This window comes from Panicum virgatum, chromosome 5K (assembly GCF_016808335.1).
Source record: "Panicum virgatum strain AP13 chromosome 5K, P.virgatum_v5, whole genome shotgun sequence".
Taxonomy (NCBI): Eukaryota; Viridiplantae; Streptophyta; class Magnoliopsida; order Poales; family Poaceae; genus Panicum; species Panicum virgatum.
The window spans coordinates 51777364-51786153 of record NC_053140.1 but is presented as its reverse complement, the minus strand read 5'-3'; the positions used below and the strand labels follow the sequence as shown (position 1 = coordinate 51786153).

Sequence of the window (8790 nt, the reverse complement as noted above, 5' to 3'; positions counted from 1 at the left end):
TAGTGCAATAGACCTTCAAGAAGTTTGCAAAAAGAGCTCAAAATAAATTTGAGACTAAGATCAAGAAAGTGAGAAGTGACAACGGCACCGAATTCAAGAACACTAACGTAGAAGAGTTTTTAGATGAAGAGGGCATTGGTCATGAGTTCTCGGTTCCATACACTCCTCAACAAAATGGAATTGTTGAGAGGAAAAATAGAACTCTCATTGAGGCCGCAAGAACAATGCTTGATGAGTACAAGATCTCGGATCAATTTTGGGTGGAAGCAATCAACACGGCATGTCATGCAATCAACCGCCTATATCTTCACAAGATCTTGAACAAGACGGCATATGAGCTTCTACTTGGTAAAAAGCCTAATGTGTCTTACTTTAGAGTTTTTGGAAGTAAGTGCTTCATTCTTAACAAGAAGTCAAAGAACTCTAAGTTTGCACCTAAAGTTGATGAAGGATTTCTTCTTGGTTATGCCTCAAATGCTCATGGCTATCGTGTTTTCAACAAAACCTTCGGTTGTGTTGAAATAGCGTGTGACGTGACATTTGATGAATCTAATGGCTCTCAAGGGGAGCAAGTTGATAATGTTGGAGGAATGGAAGAATCATCAAGTCAAGCCATCAAGAAGTTGGCGATTGGTGAAATAAAGCCTCAAGAACAAGTGGACAATGATGATGATGATGAGATGATGTTTCAAGGACCATCTACCTCTACATCCGCTGCAAAACCCGGAAACTCCGGATATTAAGCCGGAGACTCCGGACATATTGACCGGAGTATCCGGACTCCAAACCGGAGTATCCGGGCTGCTCAAGCCGTGGCATCAACTCAACATCAAGACCAGTCTCAAGATGATAAAGAAGCTGAACCAATCCAACATCAATCCTCCATTCCACATCCAAGAGTTCATCACATAATTCAAAAGGATCATCCCGTGGATAATATCCTTGGAAGTATAAGTAAAGGGGTAACCACTCGATCTCGTTTGGCTACTTTTTGTGAACATTACTCATTTGTTTCTTCCTTGGAACCTCTTAAGGTGGAGGAAGCATTGGATGATCCAGATTGGGTGATGGCTATGCAAGAAGAATTGAACAACTTCACTCGGAATGAAGTCTGGTCCTTAGTAGAAAGGCCCAAGCAAAATATCATCGGAACCAAGTGGGTCTTTCGAAACAAACAAGATGAACATGGCGTGGTAACAAGAAACAAAGCTAGGTTGGTTGCTTAAGGCTTCACACAAATCGAAGGTTTGGATTTTGGTGAGACTTATGCTCCCGTAGCTAGGCTTGAGTCAATTCGTATCTTGCTTGCCTTTGCTACTCACCATGATTTCAAGCTATATCAAATGGACGTGAAGAGTGGTTTCCTTAATGGACCAATCTCCGAATTAGTATATGTTGAGCAACCACCGGGGTTTGAAGATCCCAAATTCCAAAACCATGTCTTTTTGCTCCATAAGTCGCTCTATGGGCTCAAGCAAGCCCCTAGAGCATGGTATGAATGCCTTAAGGACTTTCTCTTAAGAAAAGGCTTTGAAATAGGCAAAGCCGATCCCACTCTTTTCACTCACAAAGTTGATAGAGATATCTTTGTGTGCCAAATATATGTCGATGACATTATATTTGGTTCTACTAATAAAACTTGGTGCGATGATTTTAGTAGGATTATGACAAAGAGATTTGAGATGTCTATGATGGGTGAATTGACCTTCTTCCTCGGATTTCAAATCAAGCAACTCAACGATGGCACTTTCATTAGTCAAACCAAGTACATCAAGGATATGCTCAAGAAGTTTGACATGGAAAATGCCAAGCCCATCAAAACTCCCATGCCAACTGATGGGCATCTCGATCTCAATGAAGATGGCAAGGCCGTGGATCAAAAGGTATATCGCTCCATGATTGGATCCCTTCTTTACCTTTGTGCATCTAGGCCCGATATTATGCTTAGTGTGTGCATGTGTGCAAGATTTCAAGCTAATCCGAAAGAATGTCATTTGATGGCGGTTAAGAGAATCCTAAGATATTTGGTCTTCACTCCTAACCTTGGTTTATGGTATCCTAAGGGCTCATCTTTCGACTTACTTGGCTATTCCGATTCGGATTATGCCGGTTGCAAAGTGGATCGAAAGAGCACTACGGGGACTTGTCAATTTCTTGGCCGGTCCTTAGTAGCTTGGAGCTCTAAGAAGCAAAATTTGGTTGCCTTGTCCACGGCGGAGGCCGAGTATGTCGCCGCCGGTGCGTGTTGTGCACAACTCTTGTGGATGAGACAAACGTTGAGTGACTTTGGTTGTCATTTTGATGCAATTCCTCTATTTTGTGACAATGAGAGTGCAATCAAGTTAGCAAACAACCCGGTACAACACTCCCGAACAAAGCACATAGATATTCGTCATCACTTCTTAAGGGATCATGAGGCTAAGGGAGATATTGCTTTACAACATGTAAGCACCGACGGGCAACTTGCCGATATCTTCACTAAGCCTCTAGATGAGTCAAGGTTCTGTGCTTTGAGAAGTGAACTAAACATCTTGGATTCTCGTAACCTAGCTTGAATGACTGCATACACTTGAGTGATCATAGATTAAGTGGTTATCAAAATGAAAAGATCTTAAAAACTTTCAAAAATGTGTGACTTTTGTTTTATGAAAAAAATACTTGGTTATTCACTTTACTCACTTGAGATCATTGTTCTCCTTGATTGACTATTGGCTGATCTCGAGTTGAGTAATTTCTCTCACACCATTAGATCTTCAAAATCTATCTATACCAAATCCATCTAGATCAAGTTCTTTTGAACATTTTTTTGCTCAGTCTCAGGGGGAGCCGGAGTCTCCAGCCCAGGGCCCGGATACTCCGGCCCTGAGGCCGGATACTCCGGGTAGTAAAATGTTCCTATATATACCACGGGGGAGGTCGGGGTAAACGGTTCCTCAAGTCCTTTTCTCTGCCGCCACCACCCTCTCCCTTTTCCTCTCCTCCTCTCACGTCCTAGGGGCGATTTCAACCTTCCAACCATCAAGAACTCGTCAATCTTTGAAGGAAGACTCTCCTCCCCTCCGGAAACTCCGGGGAGGCCTTGGATTTGAAGTTCCCGCGCTCTCAACGATCTCAAAGGTACTTTGAACTTCGGATTGCCCGATCTCCCAATGCCGTTGGTTTCTTCAAAAGATCTTTAGGGCATCTCGTCCTAGCATGTGTAGGAACCTTTGGCTCAAGTTTCATTCAAATCCCATGGTCAAATCCTTAGATTTTTTTAAAACTTAGGGTTTCAGGTGCTCGAATCCGGATACTCCGGATATTCCGGACCCTCTGGCCCGGAGTTTCCGGTGGTATACCTGGAGTCTCCGGACTAGGTCACCACTGGCACATCTTCTTCTTCTTCCTGATCCTATCCAGCTTGGTCTTGATCTCAGTTATCTGTTCTTTAGGCATGGTGAGGCCATGTGCTGGTGAGTCCTTGGAGGACGCGGAACAAAGAAGGCAAAAGCGGCGTCATGATCCTCGCACTCAAAGGGAGGATCCCCCTCGAAATCCTTCAAGGGAGCTGCGTCCACGTCATCGTGCGGGCAAGAACCCGCTGGCAGCAGTTCAGGAAAGGAGCCAAGGAAAGCTCCTTACATCTTGCAAAGCCGACCCGCGGCTCCTCCATCCCGTCCGACTCCAACAAGCAAGGGTATTGCTTATGACATTTGTCCTAAAACCCCTCCTCGCTTGCAAGTTGAATACTCTTCCGAGCAGCGCAACTATCCAAGCATTCTGAGGCTTCATCGACCTGGAATTGTTCCTGGCTTTACCGTAGAGATGGAAAGAAATTACTACAAGCAAGATGTAGCACTTCGTGAGGTACGCAAGGAGAAAGTCTACAAATATGACAAGAGTGAAGGTCTTGAGAGGCGCTTTTGGTGCAAGCTTCATGAAGACTTCTATTCCTCAGTGGTGATGCGTAAGTCTCGTGCTCCCATTGTCCCATGCAAGTACGTGGATTGGAAATATTATGAAAATATGAAGGATCCATTCTTTAATGAGGCTATGGAAAAGTGCAAGAAGATGGGTCTTTATGATATCATGGGTTTTCGCTATGATTGAAATGAGGAGATCCTAGCTCAATTTCACTCCTCTTTGTACTATGATGAAAGGGAGATTGCATTCTATTGGACCACCAAGGGAGCCAAATATGGAGTGGATTACATGACCTTCTCTAGGTTACTTGGACTTGGCACTGAGGATGAGAAAAGAGATCCCATTCATGTTGAGGAACAACTAAAGCCATATCAAGTACCTACCTTGTTCTACAATCCTATTTGTGCTCAAGAAGGAAAGGCCAACCATCTTCTACCAGTATACTATTCAATGAATCAATTCTTCAGAGCCACCATTGATGCAAAGGATGGTGATTCCGTGGCACTAAGATACTATGCAGTAAACCTTCTAGCCCGTACTTTGCCCAGTGGAAGACCTTTTTGCATCATGGACTTCATTTGGAATGAGCTAAGAAGGACTATGATTGAGGCCAAGAAGTCACTTCCTGCAGCACCATACATCATGTACATGATAGAGGGGGTGACAAAGGTCACATTTCCAAAGACAGTCAAGCATGAACCTCTTCACCTGCGTGCCCGCTCTGGTGATGCACCACCTCCTCCTCCATCTCATGCCGGTGCAACAAGAAACCCAAGACATGATCCTGCTCCATCTTCTGTGGGTGCCTCTTCATCGTCTCGTCACCGTCACCATGACTCTTTTGTGAAAAGGGCCCTCCGCAGCTTGTTTGGAATGTGCAGAAACATTGCACAAGATGTTCATGAGAACACAAGATCGATCAATGAAATTCGGGGTCACTTGGGGCTTCCTTTGGATTCTCACCGCGAGCTCCCGGACTTTGATGATCCTTTTGCTGAGTGGGATGTCGCCGATGAGGCTGTTGTTGCTGCTGCTCATGCTCCACTTCCTCGTGCTCGTCGCCAAGCTCATTCTCCTCGTCGCCGTGCTTCTACTTCTTGCCGTGTTCCTCCAAGTGGCCAAGAAATCTTTGATGAGGAAGAGGAGACCGAGGAAGACACGCCCATAGACTACCGCGAGCACCCCGACTCCGCTGAAGATGAGGATACCTCCGAGGATGCCGCCCAAGATGAAGATGATAAGTAGATGGACTTCTTGCTTCTTTTCATTCCCTTTTTGGCACTTGATGACAAAGGGGGAGTGAAAATGCCATTCATGTACTCATTTGGGCATGTGTCGCCTTTGTATCGAACTTATGTCGTTTCCATTCCATTTCGAACTTCCTCGATCGTGCGTAAGGACTTTGTGGTGTGAGAACATTTGTAATGTGTGCTACTTTGTGCCTAGATGTGTTGTTTATCTCTATTTTAAGGAAGTTGTGCTAGGGTGAAAATTCTTTCCCTGATTGGTGATTGTTTTTCTGTGTTCTGGTTCAGAAGGGCCGGATACTCCGGGCTACATGCCGGATTCTCCGGATTCCCTGACCGGAGTCTCCGGGTCTTGCTGGCAGACACAATTTTTATTGAAGTGGATTGAGTGGATAACATGTCATATGCATCACACTTGTCTTTGCACTCACATGTTCACCCCACTGTAAAACATATAAGAGCTTTTGTGGTTCTCTTGATATATACGCCAAAATTGTTGACATGTCAAGTCAAAATTGAAATTCAAAGTTCATGGCATATATTAAGGGGGAGCTCTTATATGCTAGATGTTTATCATTTTATGTTAATCAAATGAGCTACATGTGGGTTGTCATCAATCACCAAAAAGGGGGAGATTGAAAGTGATCTAGGCCCCTAGGTGGGTTTTGGTGAATAATGACAAAACACATGTATATTTAATTATGTAATTAAGCATGTGTGCAGGTGATGAATATGTATAGGTGAATCAAGTGATGACGTATGGTCCCTCAAAAAGGAAATGAAAAGGCGGTGTTCAAGCATACTCATGAAATTAGATTTTATTTTTGAAATCTGAGTATAGGGACGCCGTACTATCAAGAGGGACTTAATTCAAAGATGTTGACTTGAAACAAGTGCTCAAGAGAATCTAGACAAATACTTGTGAGCCACAAAACAATTTAAAAGAGCAAAAATCAAAGTTTTTCCCTGCCTAACCCGGATACTCCGGGTATAGGGCCGGATACTCCGGACCTCTTTGCCCGGAGTGTCCGGGTGCTGTTCACGGGCTGAAAAACTAGAGTTGCCTGGAGTCTCCGGGCATATACCCGGAGTCTCCGGTTACCCTTTCGCCCAACGGCTATTTCTGGGCTGAAGACTATAAATACCCCCCACCATACCCCTTTAGCCCTCTCTCTTGCCACTTTGACGAGCTGAACTCAAATCTAAGCCAAGAAAGAGCTCTCTCACTCCCTTTTCTCCATTCTTGAGTGTTTCCCTTGAGGGATTTGAGTGAGAAGCAAGCAAGAGCAAGGATTCGTGCAAGTGAGCCTCATTCCCATCTCTTGAGCACTTGGTTTTGGTCAAGTCCGCGGATTCAAGTTTGTTACTCTTGGAGCCTTGTGCTCCTAGACGGCTAGGCGTGCTTGTGATTGCTCAAACAAGATTGTGAGCTGCACAAGAAGTTTGTAAGCTCCATTCCTTGCCGAGGAATCCATAGTAAGTAACCTTGGGCTTGAGAGGTGATCTCGCCCTTGGAAGAGGAGCATAGGGGTTCTTGACCACCGTCTCTCGAATCATTCTTCAACGGAGACGTAGCACCTTCGGGTGTGAACTTCGGGAAACAAATCCTTATCTCCTTCGTGTTAGTTTACTTGATTTCTTTGCTATTTGCTTGTGAGACTTTATTTCTAGGGTTTGAGCTCGATCTACTCACTCACGAGTTTCTAGTAAGTTTTGTTTGTTGGATATCAACCTTAAGGAACCCCTGGTACTCATACTTTGGCTCGATCTACTTTTCATACATAGATTCTTGCAGTTTCCTTTCTGGTCGTTCATACCCAGAGACTCCGGATATATCTCCGGATACTCCGGATCACAAAAACCCGGAGTATCCGGGCTGGTCTGTGTCTGACCTTTTTGTTAAGTGTTTTTAAATTGCAGATTGCCTATTCACCCCCCTCTAGTCATCTTAAGATCCTTTCAAAGAATACAGAGGTGGCTGCGGGTCTTGCGGTTGCGTGGTGGATGGATCTTCCTCGACCCTCCCGTGGCGGCTGTCGTCGTCACCGGCGAGGACGGATCCAAGGTCATGGGAGCTCGGGGTGTGTCCCCGGCCGAGATGCGTTCGCCGACGGCTCTTCCTCGATCTCCGGGTCGGGGGTCTTCTGCGGCTCTTTCCAAAGCTTCTGAGCGATGGAGTTCTCTTTGGCCCGTGGTGCGGCGGCGACTGGTCCTCGTCTTCCTCGCCGGCAACCGGCAGGGTGTCCAGAGGAATCCGGCGAGCAAGGGGTCCAGGGACCCGTGTCTAATTTTTGTTTTTCTTGGGGCCCTTTGTGCTGTTAGGGTGGAGAAGCTGTATTCCGTATTCTTGTATGGTGTATTCGTATCTGTACTGGTCTTTGTACTCTTCCTTATCTCTTAATACAGGTATGTTTGCTCAAAAAAAAAACTCATCAGTCATCACCCGCTCAACCAAGCATCTCACAGAGTCCATTGCTGCAAATGCAATCATACTTGAAACGAATCCACTATGGCCTTGAGAACCTTCTCCGACGACGACCACTGCTTGTCGCTGGCGCTTGCGACGAAGAGCACCACCGTGTTCCCCTTGGCCGTGGCCTTGGCAAGATTGTGAGAGCCGGTCAGCGCCAGCGGAGTCTCCAACACGTAGCTGTAGTACTGCATCGGAAGAACCACGAAACAGATTTCAGTTGCTGCGCAGGAAATTCCTCCCTGTGCCACAAAGGGGGTTCAGGTTCAATTACAGTTTGGCCGTCGATCTTCTCGACGCTGGTGTCGACGAGCTCGTCGGGGTCGAAGGTGTTGCCGGTGACGAAGGGCCCCAGGGAGGCGATCAGCCTCTCGGGGCTGCCGATGTCCTCGATGGTGGCGTTGGGCTTGTTGGTGAGGCGGATGAGCGGCGAGGCCACCACCTGCACCTTGCCCTGCTTCTCGTCCTCGAACTTCACCTCCACCCACGGCTCGGCGCACTTGGGCTGGCAGTAGTTCCCCGACAGGATGTTGGCCACCCGCGTCTGCTTCCAGGTCGGCGGCAGGACGAACTCGTACGGTTCCACATTGCCTGCAAACGTTACGGATGAGCTCAATCGACGAACTGCAAATCTGCAATGCGGCGGCGGAGAGCAAGCACGGCAAGAACCGAGACCTCACCAGCGCGGAGGGCGGGGGTGTCCTTGGGGGTGGCCCGGAAGAAGACGAAGCCGGGGTTGGACGGCGCCGGCGGCAGGTACGAGCCGACCACGACCTCGCGCGCCTGGGCCGGCAGCGGCGCCCGCGACACCGACAGCAGCGCGCCCAGCGCCGCCCCTAGCACCAGCTCCCTCCGGTGGCTAGCAACCGCGACGAGAGGCGCCGGCCGCGACGGGACGGCGTTCTCCGCCGACGGCGCAGCTGCCTGCGGGGGAGCAGCGCAGCAGCGCGAGCCGGCGGGCGCGGGCGGCCGGAGCGAGGCGAAGAGCGGGGAGGAGGAGGACACAGAAGAGGCCATGGGCGGCAGAAAAAACGGGCTCGCTCGCGGCACGGCGTCGCGTCTGGCTCGCGCCGGAGCGACGACGCCTTATCCAGATCAGACGAGCGCGCGCGATATTTTTCTCGCTGTGTTCTGTTCGTGTGCCTGCGTCCGTGTCTGTGGGGGCACTGG

The 8790-nt window shown here is 47.9% G+C and overlaps 1 protein-coding gene across 1 annotated transcript; it reads right to left on the bottom strand.

Moving 5' to 3' along the window:
• Positions 1 to 7474: 7474 nt before the first annotated feature.
• On the bottom strand, positions 7475 to 8764 carry LOC120708388 (psbP domain-containing protein 6, chloroplastic-like). The gene is made up of 3 exons (XM_039993601.1): positions 8301 to 8764; positions 7895 to 8211; positions 7475 to 7808 (listed from the first exon to the last, which is right to left on the bottom strand). Exons 1-3 carry the CDS (start codon positions 8635 to 8637, stop codon positions 7638 to 7640), a joined length of 825 nt encoding a protein of 274 aa, XP_039849535.1. The 5' UTR covers positions 8638 to 8764; the 3' UTR covers positions 7475 to 7637.
• Between the last annotated feature and the right edge of the window lie 26 nt (positions 8765 to 8790).

Coding starts and splice junctions, on each gene's coding strand:
- LOC120708388 (XM_039993601.1), bottom strand. CDS start 8,637: ATGGCCTCTTCTGTGTCCTCCTCCTCCCCGCTCTTCGCCTCGCTCCGG. Junction 8,212..8,300: donor CACCCCCGCCCTCCGCGCTG/GTGAGGTCTCGG, acceptor TAACGTTTGCAG/GCAATGTGGAACCGTACGAG. Junction 7,809..7,894: donor AGAAGATCGACGGCCAAACT/GTAATTGAACCT, acceptor CTTCCGATGCAG/TACTACAGCTACGTGTTGGA.